The sequence below is a fragment of the Myxine glutinosa genome, chromosome 2 (genome assembly GCF_964187855.1).
Source record: "Myxine glutinosa chromosome 2, kmMyxGlut1.1, whole genome shotgun sequence".
Classification (NCBI taxonomy): domain Eukaryota; kingdom Metazoa; phylum Chordata; class Myxini; order Myxiniformes; family Myxinidae; genus Myxine; species Myxine glutinosa.
In genome coordinates, this window is record NC_136262.1 from 225,744,346 (window position 1) to 225,763,140 (window position 18,795).

The 18,795-nt window shown below is 45.7% G+C and overlaps 1 protein-coding gene across 2 annotated transcripts in view; it reads right to left on the bottom strand.

Moving 5' to 3' along the window:
• TRMT44 (tRNA methyltransferase 44 homolog) overlaps positions 1–18,795 on the bottom strand; it is a 79,225-nt gene that overhangs the window by 48,859 nt on the left and 11,571 nt on the right. For both annotated transcript variants that reach the window (XM_068106133.2, XM_078772314.1), the window contains 4 exons: positions 9,152–9,389; positions 8,806–8,874; positions 6,297–6,407; positions 6,111–6,182 (listed from right to left, as the gene is read on the bottom strand). In XM_068106133.2, the coding sequence (XP_067962234.2) occupies positions 6,111–6,182; positions 6,297–6,407; positions 8,806–8,874; positions 9,152–9,389 (490 nt within the window). The remainder of the gene's footprint in view (positions 1–6,110; positions 6,183–6,296; positions 6,408–8,805; positions 8,875–9,151; positions 9,390–18,795) is intronic.

An 18,795-nucleotide genomic window follows, 5' to 3' on the forward strand; every position in this document is an offset into this window, starting at 1 on the left:
CCCCAAAGTAGCTACCCCCAAAGTAGCTACGAGGACGCAGGATCATCCTGCGTCCTCGCAGGATTGTCGTACGTTGTCGTACGATATCGTACGACGGTCGTACGATGGTCTACGATTGTAGGATCGTGGACCATCATAGACCATCTTTTGAACATTTCAAAAGATGATTTTCCAACCTACGATGGCCACAAAATCGTACGTCGACGCAGGATGGGCTCCACGATGCTACCATCGTAGACCATCGTATACCAACGCAGGCTCTATGAGACCGTGGCTTAAGAGGGTGAAAGCTGCTTCCAAGTATTATTTTGAATGTAAAGTTGGAGACCAACACAAGAGCTGGGCACCTCATGTTTGCTGCAACATGTGTAACTCGGGGCTTACGCATTGGTTGAGTGGCAAAATGAAGAGAATGCCTTTTGCTGTGCCAATGATATGGTGTGAGCCAACGAATCATCACTCTGACTGCTACTTTTGTATGACAAATATTGCTGGTTTCTCAACGAAAAACAAGTCAAAAATTGTATATCCAGATTGTAAGTCTGCTCTGAAGCCGGTCCCCCATACCATCTCAACACTTGTAAGCCATGCTGAGGGATTACAGGTATTTTCAAGGTATTCATATATCAATGACTATGCTGTTGTACATGAGTGAGCCCCATCCTATTCACAAACTTCAATAACAATCTCACTGATTCTCTGGAAAATCCCCTTTATCTCTTTGCTGATGACTGCACTCTTTGCCATGACATCCCTCATCCTTCTGACAGACTGGCAGAAGCCTCTTCAGACCTTGACTAAAATCACGGACAATGTCTTTTATCCATGAGAAATCCCACACACTAACTCTGTCTCTGCGAAAGGATCATATCACAAATCCTCGCATCTACTTTCTCAACAACCCTCTCAAATAAGTTCAATCACTCAAACTCTTGGGTCTCACTCTCAGCCATGATCTCTCTTGGGCAAACCACATTTCAAAGTTGGCCTCCAAAGCCAGACGCCGACTGGACATCCTCCGTCGTGAAAAGTCCTTCCTTGGCACACCTGAACTCCAATCCAGCTCCAAGGCTTTCATCTGCAGCTTGATAGAGTACTGCTCTCCTTCTTGGTTGGCTTCCCTCCCTCACATCTTGCTGAGCTTGATGCCATGGAAACCAAGGCCTCAAAGATTATTGGAATTTCTCATGATGAAGTTGACTCTGTCAAAGGGAGGCGCAAAACACCCCTCCCTTTATATAAGGGATCGTTTCTCTATATGCAGCTTTAACATGGGGACTGAAAATTAGTTTCTCGGCTTCTACTGGACGAAATCGGCTGCATATCTCAGAAGTAAATGCTTTGTACATTAAGGTAACTAGCAACGGTACCCGCCATATTGGCGGGGCTCCAATTGGGAAGCCCAAATGAAAAGGCAAAATATCAGAAATTGAAGGTTTTTTTAATTTTAAACGATTCATAAAAACATCCGTTTAATCATATCACACGCAAATCATCAAAATCTAAACAGTATCTTTAGAATTTCAATAAAAGCCACATCACTGTTCATATCGGTAAATATTATTCCATCGTGTTTCAAATCGTGATCGATACACGATGATCGTGATCGTGAATCGTGATCGATAATCGTGTTCACAATCGCTATGTCGTATGTACTCCCTATACGTGTACCAAATTCCCGATACGTGTAACTGTACCAAATCAACAGTTAAAAGGATTTTGAGCAAATAGTTGTTACGGCCTTGGCATGGAGACAGCGATCTGTTACCGTATTCACCGCCCAAATAGCTATGTGGAATTCTCTCATGGAGAGATTAAACGTTACGGCTGTTACGGCCTTGGCAAGATCGATGGAGACAGCGTTTTTTGTCCCCCGTCGCACCGCGGAGCGAAAGGGGGACTATGGTTTTCCCCTCCGTCCGTGTGTCCATCCGTCCGTCCATGCGTGCGTGCGGGCGGGTGTGCACGCGTACGTGCATAAGCAAAGGACCGAATTCTAATTTGGTGTGTGGGTGCAACCCACGTCAAAATCCAAGATGGCCACCACCATGTATGTCTGACGCCATGTATGTCTGAACCCTGTGAGCGGAATATCTTGAAAAATAAGCGAAGTACCAACGTCTAATCTGGTGTGTGGGTGTATCGAGGCATAAGGAAGAACGCTATTGAAAATTGGGTCGCCACGTCAAAATCCAAGATGGCCACCACCATGTATGTCTCAACCTTGTGAGCAGAATATGTTGAAAAATAAGCGAAGTACCAACGTCTAATCTGGTGTGTGGGTGTATCTAGGCATAAGGAAGAACGCTATTGAAAATTGGGTCGCCACATCAAAATCCAAGATGGCCGCCGCCATGTATGTCTGAACCTTGTGAGCAGAATATCTTGAAAAATAAGCGAAGTACCAACTTCTAATCTGGTGTGTGGGTGTATCTAGGCATAAGGAAGAACGCTATTGAAAATTGGGTCGCCACGTCAAAATCCAAGATGGCCGCCTTGCGTCCCTCCACTTTGTCAACTCACATCACTTCACCGACGGGGGACCTAGGTGTAACGCTTGATATACTTTTAATGAAGGACACTGTCTCAAGCCCCAGTCCCCATCACGGATGGGGCTCAGCGGTTTACCCGAGCCTGACGGCGAAGGGCAAGGTACACGCTGGCCCGTCCAGTGTAGCGCGCGTGCGGCCCCGGACATCGAAGGGCATTAAACGTTCATTAAACATTAAACGTTCATTAAACATTACACGTTCATGAAAGGATTACGAAACGAAAAACATTACGAAATTACGTTCACACCGTCACGTCAAACACTACCATGAGCACATACATCCTCACAACGAGAACATCGTCACAATGAACGTCATGTGAACGTGAATGTTATGCGGGAGCCCAAACCTGAGAATACTGGAGACCAAAGCTGAAATTGGGAAAACTAAAGAGCCTATTTTACTCCTGGAGATCCTAGGATTACCCACACAAAATATCGTTTCGATCGGTTGAGCCGTTTTTCCGGTACCTTCGAAAAGACGGACAGACATTTTGTGAATTATCGTAAGATATGTTCCAAATTTCAGCAACGTCCGTTCCCACATTCTTGAGTTTTATTTATGAAAGCCTCTAAATCACGTTTTTGTCTTTCCGTTTGTCTGTCCTTCCGCCCAAAATGTGTTGGCGCTCATATCTCAAAGGCTATACATTGAAACTAGCTGAAATTTCATATAAAGGAGTGCCAATTTGATTCATACAGCTGCACGAAGAAGTAAGTGCATTTCATTTGCCAGATGTTGGGCGCCCCTTGAAATGAACTTTTCTAGAGCATTACTTGGTTCCTCCTCAGAACACAGGGTAGTCCAGCATGCACACACGAGATTTTTTGAATGCCTCTTATTTTGTATTGTTCGGCATTTTCTACAAGCTATGGAATGTCCCTTCATTTCTATACTTTGCCCCATGGCACATACCCTTATATAAAGGGGCCTTTTTCTATGCACCTGGCATTTTCCCCACGAATGGGCCTATCACTTCGCCATCGGCAACAGGTGGGTGGTCTCTCTGTCTTCTTCTCCTCCTTTATAGTCTTGCACCCTCTGCTCTCTCTACCCCAAAAGGTATCTGTAGAATGCAGGGGGTCCATCAGCAACCCCCCCCCCCCCACCCCCCATCTAGTAATACTGCCTAAACCCAGAACCACTGCTCACATCCACTCATTTATTCTATTTTTTTTCTCCACCTGTGGAACTAACTTCCACACTCTCTTCAATCTCATTCTTCCCACCAGGTTTTCAAGACAGCTTTTCACCACCATCTCAAGTCATCCCCCATCCAAAACCATTACCTTTTCTACACCCTTTAAACCACCCCCAACCCCTCCCAAACTTTTGCTTCTGTATCAATCTTGTTCACCCCTTATGTTCTCTCCTACCCCTCATCGTTACCTGCATCCCTGATTCGTCTGACTCCACCTTCCTTCTCCCTCCGCCCTTGCTGTTGGCGTTTTCCCCTTCTCCTGCTGTTGCTTTTATGTTATGTTATATCCTGATCTGTTCTGTGTTATAGCTCTTCCACGAGCCCCGATTGTGTATACAAAAAAAAAAAAAAAAAAAAAAAAGGAAATGCTACAAGCGGTATGCATCATATCCCAAAATCAGAACCAGTTTTGAAGAGAATGCCTAATACAAGCTGAACAAGGTTGAGTAAAGTAAGTTTACATCCCAGAAAATTATTCAATCTCACTCTACCCTCCAGGGTGGGTTCAAAGCAGCTGTTCACCATCACCCCCAGGTAATCCCCCATCAACAACCATGAATTGTTCTACCTCCCCTCCCTACACCCCAAACCCACCTCTTTGCGGGTTTCCATTCCATATTTGAGAGTTTGCAACTGTATCCATCCTGTTCACCCCCTCAATCCCTTCCCCCCCATCCCCCGTGTCCTCCCCTTGCACTCATTCTTCCCATCTATATATATAATAATACCGTAAGGACTCGACTTTGTTATCCCTTTTACGCCGCACCCAGTGACCCGATGCCCACGGCACTAATGGATTTACGATCTACGAACCGCGCTCTTTGTTTATCACATACAGACATACTCGAAAAATCTGAATTAGCTGACATTGGGGCCCAAAAGCATCCGATTAACTGTCGATACGACACCATCTTACGACGCCATCTTATTGGCGTCTGCTGGGCGAAGGCGAAGCGAGCCGTCGGCTGATTGGACAGTCGAGTGGTGTGAACATGGGTGGTGTGAACCAAATGGTCTTTTTATTCCCTTGAACATTTTAAATTAGGATATATAAGGAAACGTCTTTATCGTCATTTTAATAAAGTTAAATGGAGTGACGTTGCGATACTCGGGGTGCGTTGCATAAATCCTCGTAACTCAGAGAGGTGTAGCAGGTGGCGAGACGTAAGGAAGCTTAAAGATAACGAGCTGAAAACAGACGAACGATATTTCAATCTCTTTCTACACCGAACGGAAATAAAAGTATGAGAGCGGGAAGGCATGGCCTGAGCACTTCGAGCAGAGAGGACTGATTGGACTTAACTTAAAGAGAAAAAATTGGAGCTTAACGGAAGAAGAAGATCCCCTGAGCGCTCCCCGATGCCATCCATAATGGTACACTCTATCCATACACCACATCCTCCCTTCCGTGGATGTTCCACGGGTTTCGGCTAGTGTCCAATATTTCTCCAAAACTTCCTCTATTTTATCCCTTAACTCTGCTGTTTATGTGCCCCCTTCTTTTTCTACTGTTTTTTTTTCTTTTTTGCTCAGTTACATACTGATCTGTTGTCTTCCAGCTCCTCCACGTGTCTCAACACTGTACACAAACAAAAAATATATATATATATTTTTCATTTTAAAACTTCTACAAAATATCTCGGGATGTGTTGTGTGTCTCAGGATGTTTGTGTGCAGAACATGGTGGCAGAGGTCATGTTTTGAGACAAGCTCCAGATTGGCATGCTGAGATTATCCCTTGGAAGAGCAAAGTCATCAGTCAAGAGACATCCCGAGATATTTTGTGGAATGCCTTGTGTTGTATTTGAACATCTATCACGAGTCGAGAGATGTTAAATGTGATTAGTCAACATACCAAAATTAGAATTAATGAAAATAAAATAAAATGATAGAACTACCTTTGGGCCAATGTATTTATTATGTGTATGTGAAACAAAAAGGTGGGGGAGTGGGGGTGTCAAATTGAGAAAAGGAAGAGAAGCCAGGAAAAAGTAACGTTGTGAGAATGACAAGAAGTGGAAAGGAAAGTTGAGGATAGAAGATGAAAAGGAGGGACCGAGGCATGTGGAAACCGAGGCATGGGCCAATGTATTTATTATGTGTATGTGAAACAAAAAGGTGGGGGGGAGGGGGTGTCAAATTGAGAAAAGGAAGAGAAGCCAGGAAAAAGTAACGTTGTGAGAATGACAAGAAGTGGAAAGGAAAGTTGAGGATAGAAGATTAAAAGGAGGGACCTTCACGGGCAGGGAAGGAATGGAGGGGAGGGGAGGAAGGGTCAAAAAGTCTATTATTACATCACAAGTAAAAAACATATGGCTCTTGTGAATCCCTGCCAAAGTTTCTGAATAGTGTGTGCAAACCTCAAGCCTTGTGTCAGCACCATACATGTCCCAGATCTTCCTTTTCCGCAAGTCAATACCACGACCAGGGTACTGTCATATCAACATCATCAAAGCAAATCACAAAACAACAAAAATAACTCAAATATTTGCAGATGTTAGTCGTTTACAATGAAAAAAACAAAAAATTATGAATAGAGTACTTACACCTTCCCGAGTGAGTATGTGAACAAGGAGGCCGTTTCCACAACCAAGGTCCACAAAACACTCCCGTCTGTTTTCCCTGCTCGTTGTTGTGCTGTCCCCTGCCCACAGAACCTGCCATTGACCAAGCCTATTAGTGCCAATAGTAATCACCGTACATCCTATTACACAGACCTAAATGGCCCTGATCCCAACAGCACACCATTTTGCATTCTCTCCCATTTTCACAAAATAGCTACCCTAAAAACAATGCCTTCTGTTGTTTTTGTACATAGCTTTTAACCATTGCTAAACAATATATACACTACATGGCCAAAAGTATGTGGACACCCGAACATCACACCCGTATGTGCTCGTCAAACATCTCATTCCAATATCATGGGCATTAATATGGAGTTGGTCCCCCCTTTGGCCCACGTGGGTGGAGTGGAGGGAGGAAAATCCATATTGGGGGACCAACTCCATATTGCTTCCATTGAAGCTGTGTATACATCGGGGATTTGTTTCCATTCAGCCACAAGAACATTAGTGAGGTCAGGCACTGATGTTGGGTGATTAGGCCTGGCTCGTGGTCGGCGTTCCAATTCATCCCAAAGGTGTTCGATTGGGTTGAGGTCAGGGCTCTGTGCAGGCCAGTTAAGTTCTTCCACACCGATCTTGACAAACCATTTCTGTATGGACTTTGCTTTGTGCATGGGGGCAATGTCATGCTGAAACAGAAAAGGGCCTTCCCCAAACTGTTGCCACAATGTTGGAAGCACACAATCGTCTAGAATGTTATTGTATGCTGTAGCATTAAGATTTCACTTTACTGGAATTAAGGGGCCTAGCCGGAACCATGAAAAACAGCCCCAGACCATTATTCCTCCTCCACCAAACTTTACAGTTGGCACTATGCATTCGGGCAGGTAGCGTTCTCCTGGCATCCACCAAACCTAGATTCATCCGTCAGACTGCCAGATGGTGAAGCGTGATTCATCACTCCAGAGAACGGGCTTCCACTGCTCCAGAGTCCAATGGCGGTGAGCTTTACACCACTCCAGCCGACGCATGGCATTGCGCATGGTGATCTTAGGCTTGTGTGCGGCTGCTCGGCCATGGAAACCCATTTCATGAAGCTCCTGATGAACAGTTGTTGTGCTAACATTGCTTCCAGGGGCAGTTTGGAACTCGGTAGTGAGTGTTGCAACCAAGGACAGACGATTTTTACGTGCTATGAGCTTCAGCACTCGGCGGTCCCGTTCTGTGAGCTTGTGTGGCACATGACTTCGCGGCTGAGCTGTTGTTGCTCCGAGACGTTTCCACTTCACAATAACAGCACTTACAGTTTACCGGGGCAGCTCCAGCAGGGCAGAAAGTTGACAAATTGACTTGTTGGAAAGGTAGCATCCTATAATGGTGTGACGTTGAAAGTCACTGAGCTCTTCAGTACTACTGCCAATGTTTGCCTATGGAGATTGCATGGCTGTGTGCTTGATTATATATACCTGTCAGCAATGGGTGTGGCTGAAACAGACAAATCCACTAATTAGAAGGGGTGTCCGCATACTTTTGGCCATGTAGTGTATCATATACAGTTCTTATAGGTTGAAGAATTACAAATCTGTATAAATGTATAAACAGCATTACCTATTAACAAAAGGGAGGTTGCCAAATACAACATCAATAAAAGCACAGACTACAGTTCGCATTTCCTGGTATACACATTTCAACAACAACAGAAGAATTTAAAAAGTGAATTTTTCATATAAAGATGGATTGTGATATTCCTACAAGTGGTTACTCATTTTTCACTGGTACAGTATCCCACATTAGTTTGACTGTAGCTTTTAACCAAGGCATTAAATCATGAAAATCCACAAAACCATTTGTTGTTTCTGTACAATGTACTTCCTGAAACTTGAATACCTAATCTTGGTTCGATTTAGCAAAATACACACAAGTTAAAAAGGCAAACTATCCTTAAATAAGACAATATTAACACGAGTGGGCATTTAACAATGCAGAGCCTTGCCGGGGTATATAGATTCCAGCAGATCTGAGAATAAACAGGGTATATTAAAGTGGACGTGCAAACTCATTACAAGAGCCTCTCCAGTCCGTTTGACAATGGGCGCGGATAACAACCATTTTCTTATCTACTTCAACATGGCAGATACCAGCTGAGTTATGCTGTTATGCAGGCAATTTATTACAAATCGTATTTTTTGACGAGACATTTGCCTTTTCGGTCATATAGTTGAGCATTTTCAGTATGCTGATATGGTCCAGCACACATGAACTCTTCCTTCCTGTCCATCCCCACCTCTCCTTCCCCTTGAATATGCTCTGCACACTTTTGCTATGCATCATCACAGCTCTTCATACGCCGTATACCCCCAGAACCAAATTGTATGGAGATCAGGCCAGACATTTAAAGCAAGGAATTGTACAATGTTACATCTAAATTTCTACCAAATGATGGTATAATGTGTTAATGAACGTGTTCATGCTGTGCAACTCATCACCACACCATTAGATAGGTCGCAATTGCAACATCTTCAAAAACAAACTTCTCCGGGTCAGTAACTTCAGGCCAAACCTAGGCAGAGCACACAAACAATAATTAGCATGAAGTACAGTTTCATGGCGAGTTCACTGAACTACCGGAGCATGATGGGACATGAAAAATGATTATTACTGAAGCAAACGGTGCCAGGCACTTTAGCAAGATCAAGGATGAAACAAACCACCCCAAACAAGGAAAATTGAAATGCATCAGAATTTTTTTTTTTAATGAATGTGGAGCATGCGGAGTTTCATGTGGAGTTTCAAATTGGTTTTAGAATGCGAAATCGCAGAGACACACTGTCACCTACCTTTACCAGCTGCTTGTACTTCATCTTCAGTTCCTGGTAGAGCAGTGCATACTTCTCAATAGGTAGTAAGGAAAGCGATTCAGGGAATTCCCGCCTCTGTCTGTTCTCTCCTTTGTGTGCCTGCACCATCCACTTGCAGAGTTGGGGAAGCAGCCGATCCAGTAACCATGGTACGGACGGAACTCCGACCCCATTTGCCTTCCAGTCATGGCTGTCAAGTAGCCACAAAGTAAGGCACCTGCAAAATAGTCATGGTGGGCAGACTATTTCCCATGAGAAACGTAAACAGCCAAGATGAAAACTTATTTTATCAATGAGATAACATTTTAATTTGAATTATAAAGATTGAAATAAAGATTATAAAGATTAATGAATGCATAAAAATTGAAAACACCGTGATACAGGTGCTCGCTGCGGAGAGAAAAAGCTACATGGCCAGACCCATGGTGGCTGGATGAAGGTAGCTAGATTGAACGTCTCAGCAGCTATGGGTTGTGCATGCCAACAAGAAAGTGGCAGCATGGGTCAAAGGGTGCTGTGATGAACTTCACTCTCAGAAGCCACGCCTTGTCCAGAAGCAATAAAAGACTGTGCATTCCGGGCACCTGAGCTGCTCGTGTCTGAGGAACGGAAAGAGGAACTGTCTGGGAGATGGATCGGGACGAGCTATGCTACCCCAACGAGGGTGAATCTCTGCCAGGGCGAGCAGGCTGGGCCACGAGTGACCGAGTGGAAGAGCAGCACAAGTTTCTTGGACAAAGCAGCCACACACTGATTCACACGATCATTTATTGCTATCCCTACTTTCTAATTGGTCTACTTGAAACGCAAAAAAAGAAGAAAAAAAAAAAAAGAGGCCTCAACGTTTGCCTGGTGACCAGTCAGCATACAAGGAGCATCAGCTATACCCCTTGACCCGTCCGGATGGGGTTACTGACGCGCACCCTCACAGTTTCCTCTATGCATACAGTTGCATCTCTCCTGCCATGCTGCACCACATCACCTTCCCTTTCCTCCCTCCACTCCACATTAGGACCCACGTGGGCCTGCCGGTTCATGTGAAAGTGAGCAAGGGGTCAAAACCATGCCCCGACTTTTTCTTCATAAATAGACGAGTGGTTGTACCCCATTGATTCACTTCGCTAGATTAGTCGATGTCCGATGTTTTTTCCTCCCTGGACAAACGGCATATTAATCTGTATAAATAGCTTATCGTGGCGTTTTGTGGGACACCCCTACTAGGAGGAATAAAAATAGGTCCTGAAGCCCACCTGGATCAGGAGCAACAGTCACTCAAACCCCAAACAGACCGACCACCTTAGACCTTGATTATTTTATGCCGTGAAAAAACATTGGTACATCATGGGTGATGAAGGTTGTGGGCAAGTTTCATCAAAATCGTGTGTGTAGTTTTGGAGGAGAGAGCAAATACCTATTTTTGTGGGGGTGTCAAAACCCTCCTGTAAACCCCCACAATGGGCGCAGATTTTGATGCAGTCAATACACCTTCATTAGGCATCAGATATGAAGCTTGTGGGCAAGTTTCATCAAAACCGTGTGTGTAGTTTGGTTCAAGAGATAATGACTGAAGTGTTTACAGATTCACTCACTGACTGACTGACTTACCTACCGACCTACCTACCTACGGACACTGCTTGATCGCATAAGCTCACCAGATTAAAGTCCAGGTGAGATAAAAAAATATTCTAAACCACTAATACGTTGGTGTACCACCGAGGCACTCGGAAACATGGTGGTGGGATGATGAAGTTGGAAAGAAGATTGACGAGAAGAGGAAGAAGTTCAAGGAGTGGCAGAAGGCGAAGGGTACGGGGGCAGAAAAGGCAGAGCATGAAAGTTATAAGGCAGCCAAGAAGGTTGCAAAGAAAGAGGTAGCAAAGGCGCAGGAGGCATGTAGGAAAATGTTTGGAGAACGCTTGGATTTGGAAGAGGGTCAGAGAGCGGTATTCAGGATTGCAAAGCAGATAGCGAAAGAGAGGTGTGATGTGATGGGGGTGAGTTGCTTGAAGGATGAAGTGGGACAAATCGTTGTGGACCCAGATGGAATTAAAAGAAGATGGAAGAGATATATGGAAATACTGTTGAATACAGAGAATGAATGGGATGGCAACAAAGAGAGTAACCCAGTTTTAGGACCGGCAGAGAAGATAACTGAGTAGGAAGTTAAGGAAGCGATAAAAGCAATGAAGAGTAGAAAAGCGGGAGGGCTGACGGGAGTTGTGGGAGATATGTTTAAGGCAGCGGGAAATTGGGGTGTGAAGAGAATGACAGAGATCTGCAATCTGGTGGTGAAAGAAGGCCGCATTCCAGTGGATTGGGAACTGAGTACCCTTGTCCTTCTATACAAGGGGAAAGGTGACCCCCTGGACTGTGGCTCGTATCGAGCGATAAAGTTATTGGAGCATGGAATGAAGGTATTGGAAAGGGTGTTGGAGAGGAGGATAAGAAGAAAGTGAAGATTGACGAAATGTAGTTTGGATTTATGCCAAGAAGAGGAACGACAGACGCGATTTTTATTGTGAGGCAGTTGCAGGAGAAGTACATGGAGAAGAGGAAGAAGTTGTTTCTTGGGTTTATTGATCTGGAGAAAGCATTCGATAGGGTTCCACGTGAAGTAGTGACATGGGCATTGAGGAAGTTAGCAGTGGAGGAATGGTTGATCAGAGTAGTGATGGCAATGTACAAAAGAGCGCGCACAGCTGTAAGGACGAAGGACGGGAACAGTGGTGAGTTTGAGGTGAAGGTGGGAGTGCATCAGGGGTCGGTACTAAGTCCACTACTATTTGTAGCTGTGATGGAGGTGCTGGCTCGGAACGTAAAGGAGGGTTTACCGTGGGAGTTGTTGTATGCAGATGATCTGGTGTTGATTGCAGAAAGTATGGATGGACTGAAGGAGAAGATGAACAAGTGGAAGGAAAGTATGGAGACAAAAGGTCTGAAGGTGAATATCGGAAAAACGAAGGTGATAGCAAGTGGTAAAGCATGTGCTGAGGTGAAAAGAACTGGGAAGTGGCCATGTGCTGTGTGCAGGAAGGGTGTCGGAGTGAATTCCATTCAATGTACAATGTGCGCTGAGTGGGTTCATCAAAAATGTAGTGGTTTGAGAGGCTCATTAACCAGTGTGGCAGCTACATTCAAGTGTAAGGTGTGCACAGAGGGAGCTGCAGATGGAGGAAATATAGAGTTGGATCTTGGAGACGGCATGAAGCTGGAAGGTGTGAAAACATTTTGTTACCTCGGAGACATGCTGAATGGAGAGGTGGATCAGACTCGGCAACGGTTGCTGGAGTGAGATGTGCATGAAAGAAGTTTCGGGAACTGAGTGGCGTGCTGACGAGGAAGGGAGTGTCGTTGAAGCTGAAGGGAAAAGTGTATGCTGCATGTGTGAGAAGTGTTATGATTTATGGGAGCGAGACATACGGTTACGAGACATACCGTATGTCTCGAGACATACGGTTACGCGGACGACCTGGCCATCATGCTGCGACGACCAACATGGAAGGCGATGGAAAACGGTATCAACCAAGACATGGGCACCTTGGTAGCCTACCTCCGGAGGTGGCGTTTGCAGCTCAGCATTGGTAAGACAGTGTCAGCGGCATACCATCTTAACAACAGAGAAGCAAAAAGGGAACTGGACGTGTTCGTTGACAACAAACGCCTGGAGTTCCAGCAGGCCCCAAAGTACCTCGGTGTACGCCGAGATCGGATACTGTCCTTCAAGCAACACCTAGAAGAAGTTAAGGCCAAGGTGACATCAAGGGTCTCGCTTATCCGACGTCTCGCTGGTACGACCTGGGGAGCCTCCGCCAAGACCCTACGAATATCCACGCAAGCCCTGGTCTTCTCTGCAGCCGAATACTGCGCCCCAGCCTGGAGCAGAAGCCCACACGTGAGAAAGGTTGATGTTGCCATTAACAACACCCTCCGCTTTGTAGCTGGTTGCTTGAAGTCCACCCCGGCATTCCACCTGCCAGTCCTCGCGGGAATCGCCCCGGCCGGCCTCCGACGGGAGGCTGCTACCCTCGCCCTGGCAAGGAATGCCCAGAAACACGACTGGCACATCCTGCACAACACCACAACGATAGTGGCGCCTCCAAGCAGACTCAAGTCCCGCCATCACTACAACAAGGCGGCACAAGAGATGCTCAGTTCTATCCCTGAGGACCTGTCTAGAAGTGCATGGCTGGCGGCATCTTGGAAGCAGGTGTGGGAAACGGCCGGGCCCACCCGCATCCACCGCTACATCTGGGACCCAGGAGGTGGCGTCGTAGGAGAAGACCTACCACGCCTGCAATGGACCTTGTTGAACCGTCTACGTACGGGGGTCGGCCGCTTCAAATCATCGCTGAAGATGTGGGGCCTGGCAGACAGCGCCGTGTGCGAGTGCGGCGAGCCTGAGCAGACTGCCGAACACATAATTACCACCTGCCCCCTATACAGACCACCTTCAGAAGCCGGCCTCTTCGACGAAGGACCAGAGACGAGGGCATGACTGCACGACACTGAGCTGGCCATCTGATGATACACGAAAGAAGGAGCAGGACATGGGTAATGAACGTAGAGCAGCAGCGAAGGCTGGAAAGGGTGGAAATGCGAATGGTTCGGTGGATGTGTGGAGTATCGTTGAGGGAGAGGAAGACAAATGATGAATTGCAAAAGATGATGGGAATAGAGCCTGTGATGGATGCTGTGAAGAGAAACAGGTTGAGATGGTTTGGTCATGTGTTGAGGAAGGATGAAAGTGACTGGTTGACAAGAGTGATGGAAATGAATGTAGAAGGAAGTAGAGGACGGGGAAGACCGAGAAAGACTTGGCTAAAGATGGTCGAAGAAGAAATGTGGGCAAGGGGGTTAACAAGGGGAGATGCAGAAAATAGGGCAAAATGGAGAAGATTGTCATGGGGACCGCAAGGCTAACCCCAGCTCTTGCAGGGAAAATGGCCTTAAAATGCCTGTTGTTGTTGTTGTTGTACTAACACGTATGCTTAACTTTTAAAAACACGCTACCGCTGTTTAAAAAACACTAAATGGGAGGAAACCCGGGGTGTGTTCACTTGGCAAGCAGCTTGCTTGAGCTTGCCAAGCCAGCCGTTCCTTATCAACGGTTTTGAATTGAGTGCTTGCTCGAATGCTCAAGCCGCTTGGCGAACGCTCTACAAGAAACTTGGTAACTGAACAGACCCCCGACGTTCTTGTGGCCCGACCCAAGATCTACTGTAATCTATAGACCAAAATGATCCTTCCTGCCGCTCCCATACAGAGTGGGTGCACTCGTTAAACAAATGTACAAACTCTTCCATTCGTCAGAAAAACAAGTGACCAATTTTTTTTTTTTTTCACTTGCTTGCCGGTAGACTATCAAGCCAAACAACAACACTGTGTCATATTTACCTATTTAACTTTTTTTCTCTTAATGCATTTTCCCAAGCATACCATCATAAGTCTCAGTAAAAGGTAGTGGCCAGCACCTTGTGTGCACTTAGGGAAGAGTACACCAACTGTTTCTGCAGGAGTTTGAAAATAAAATCATACAAATATAACGAGCTTCCAGGGAAGCAGAACTCAACTGAACTGACTGTAGGTCGGGTCTCACATGCCAAGTTTGATGAAAATTCGTCAATATATGTGGACGTTAGATTGTTAACGTCGTTTCAGAGCTGAAAAAATATGCTGGCCTATGGCGGCCATTTTGTGCCAGATCGGGTTGACATGCGATAGCAACCTACCTTCTGTGGTAAGAGTCTCACACACCCAGTTTGATCAAAATCCATAAACATTTGTGGACGTTGAAGTCTTAACGTCGTTTCGGAGCTGAAAACAATATGGCGGCCTATGGCGGCCATTTTGTGACGGATCGGGTTGGAATGCAATAGCAAGCTACCTTGTGTGGTAAGGGTTAAACATTCTAAGGTTGATCAAAATCTGTTAATATTTGTGGACGCTAGAGTGCTAACGTCGTTTTCATGACCAAAAACAAAGTGGTCGCCTACGTCCGCCATTTTTCAACGGATCGGGCTGAAATGTAATACCAACCTGGTCCTTGCGGTAAGGATGCTGCATGTCAAGTTTGATCAGAATCGGTTGATATTTGTGGACGCTGGAGTGTTAACGTCGAAAAGTTAACGGACGACAGACGGTTCAGTGTGTGATGAACTCAACTGGACAGTAGTCCAGTTGAGTTTAAAAAAATTTTTTTTATATATCGGGAGTCCTCGTTTATCGTCATGGTTGTGTTCCTGAAAATTATGTTAAGTGAAACTACGTTAAGTGAAACGATGTAAAGTGAAGCGAATTTCCCTGTATAATTTAATGTAAATATGGGGGGGGAAGGTGGATTCGGTTTTCGGGTTGATTTTATTTCCCAACAAAGACTATTGTATACATCAAATAAAGTACAATTATTAAATTATTGAAACACACACTTTGATACAGCTGACAGGGTGAGGGTGGAGGACTGGTGTGGGTGACGTAGTCAGAGGGAGGGTGGAGGATCGTCCACCTCCTTCTCTCGCATCTCTTGCTCCTTCTGCTTCTGCTTCTCTTGCTCCTCACCGAGCACCATGCCAATGTTTACCGCACTTTTAACCCAGGGCAAAGTGATTCAAAATTTTCAATTTAATTCCAAAACTGATGCTTTTCCATGATTTAATGGGAGAAGAAACAACAATGTCACTGCTTGGTCACTTTTGACTCATCTTGGGGATGAAAAACTAATATAAAGCACCAAACTCTCTCATGTAAGTAAATTGTAAATTAATTCACTAAATTATTAATTAATAATTAATTAATTGTAAATTAATAATAAATTAAATTAACAATTAATTGTAAATTAATAATTGTAAGTCTCATGTAATGTAAATTGCTCTCTCATATGCACAGATTTATCCCATCTCATCTTCAGTTGTCAAGCCCTTCCTCCCGTCCATGGTACACAGAATCTTGTGGTGAGGCAGTTGCCCTGAAAAAACTTGACCACCTCCTGGAAAGCAAATCCAATGGAAGGCAATCTCATTTCCTTTCACAAAGCCCGGAATAAGTGTGTGTCTACCCTCAGGAGAGCCAGGAAAAAATATCTCTCCACTCTGGTGTTGGCTTAGCTGTTAGGGTGCCGGCTTGGGATCCTAGGATCCTGGGTTCGAATCCCGGTCCAAGAGTTGGCGTCAGGAAGGGCATCCGGCCATAAAAACATTGCCTCAAACAGGGAACCATGATTGTCATGGGGCCCGCAAGGCTAACCCCCACTGTAGCGGGGAAAATGGCCTTAAAACGATCATTCATTCATTCTCAAGACTGAACTCTCAAACCTGTCTCCTTCTTCCAAATCCTAGTGGCGTCTGGTCAAATCTGTTTCCGGTGTTTGTTCCCCCTTCATCCCCTCCCTTACCTCAAACGGCTACACAGTTGACACCGCACGTGACAAAGCTGAATGCCTCAACTCTGTGTTTGCCTCTAAATCTTGTGTCCCAAACCCATCCCTCTCTGTACCCAGCTGCTCCTCGTCTCTGTGTCCTTCTCTCCTGACAAGCTGGAGAAGTTTCTGTCAATCCTCGACTCTGATTGTGCAACTGCACCAGACGGCATCAGCTCTGCCGATCAGCATCAGCCTCTGGAACAAAAGTCCTGCTCTGCCGCTCTTTCACACCCCTCTCTCAATTCTCTTCACCCTCTCTTTTGCTCAAGGTCATCTGCCATCAGCTTGGAAATCAGCCAACATTATCGCTTCACACAAGAAAGGTGCAAAAACAGATTCTTGCAACTACAGACCAATCAGCCTGCTCCCAATTATCAGTAAAGTCATGGAATCCATCATTGCTTCGGATATCAAATCCTTCCTCTTCTCCAATGGCTTGATCTCTAATCATTAAATTGGATTCAGACCAGGTCATTCTACTCTGGACATGCTGCTTCTGCTGACTCAACAATGAATGGAGGTCCTCAATGCCAAACAGAAAATCAGAGCCGTCTCCCTTGACATATCTCGTGCCCTCGATACGGTCTGGCACCCCACTCTCCCCACCAAACTCTCCTCCTATGCTATCCATGAAAATCTCCACGCATCGACTGCGGACGTCGGAGCCAACGTGTGGCCCTGAATGGATTTCTCTCATCTCCCCTTCCTGTTCAAGCTGGAGTTCCTCAAAGCAGTGTTCTGGGCCCTGTGCTTTTTCTGGTCTTCATCAATGATCTCTCTGACTCTCTGGAAAATCCTCTCTGTCTCTATCTCTATCTCTTTCTCTTTGCTGATGACTCCACTCTCTGCCGCTCCATACCTCATCCCTCAGATCGGCAGTCTGCAGCCTCCTCACTCTCTGCAGACCTTGACAAAATCACAGACTGGTCAAATAAGTAGAACATGTCTTTCAAGCCTGACAAATCTCACACTCACCATGTCTCTCCGAAAAGACCGACTGGACAACCATCCCATCTACTTTCTCAACAATCCTCTCGAAGAAGTTCTGTCACTCAAGCTTTTGGGTCCCACTATCTACCATAATCTTTCGTGGGAAAACTACATTTCCAAGCTGGCCTCCGAAGCCAGTTGCCGACTGGGCATCCTCCTTCGTGCGAAGTCCTTCCTTGGCACACCTGAGCTCCTCACCACATACAAGGCTTTCGTCCGCAGCTCAATGGAATACTGCTCTCCCCTCTGGGCTGGTGCTGCTGCCTCACACCTAGCTCGGCTTCACGCTGTTGAAACCAAAGCTTTCAGAATCATTGGAATCTCCCGCGATGAAGCTAACTGAGGGCCTTTCACTCACTCACTCACCGCAGGCAGGTTGGTGGTCTTTCTGTCTTCTACCGACTCCTCTCCGGCCTAGCTCCCCCAGTTCTGTCTGTGCTCTGTCCCCCAAATATTCCTGCACGTCGCACAAGATCTGCCAGCAACCCTCTTCTGGTGAAACTGCCAAAATCAAGACTCTCTGCTCACCTTCACTCTTTCATTCCCCTTTTCTCCCGCCTCTGGAACAAACTCCCTCACTCTCTTCAATCCCACTCCTCCCTCGGGGTCTTCAAAACAGCTGTTCACCACCATCTCTTGTCTTCCCCCATCCAAAACCTTGATCTTTTCTACCCCCATTAATTCACCCCAGATCCATTTTTTGGAAATACCGACTTCTTTCCTGGAAGTCTGAGCAGTGTCCATGTGTTTTATACCTCTCCCACCCCCCCTCAGCCCTCCCCCTCCCATGCCTCCTCCCCCCCCCCCAAGCCTTCTCCCTCCCACAGATCTCCCGATGTCCCTGCTCTCAAATGTTTTACTTTTTGGTACAAAACCTTGTGTGATTTACTTGTGTTTGGATGTACAACACCCAGTAAATTCCCACACCTGCACGTCGTCCTAACAAGACAAACTTCTCGTTGATTAAAATTTAACTACACATCGCTGCTGATGCATCTATCATCAGAGCACACTTCCAGCAAGAACAATCATATACACGAGCCTCAAACTGCTATTACCATGCTTATAGACTATTATCAGCCCGATTACCATAATGGCATCAGGTTGCACATCCTCCTCAAAGTATATATCCAGGTTAAACTATTGCCAGGCTATATGCAAGTTGTGGTGCAGATACAAAGAGAAACAAGGGTTCGATATACATGAACTGTAAAGCTTA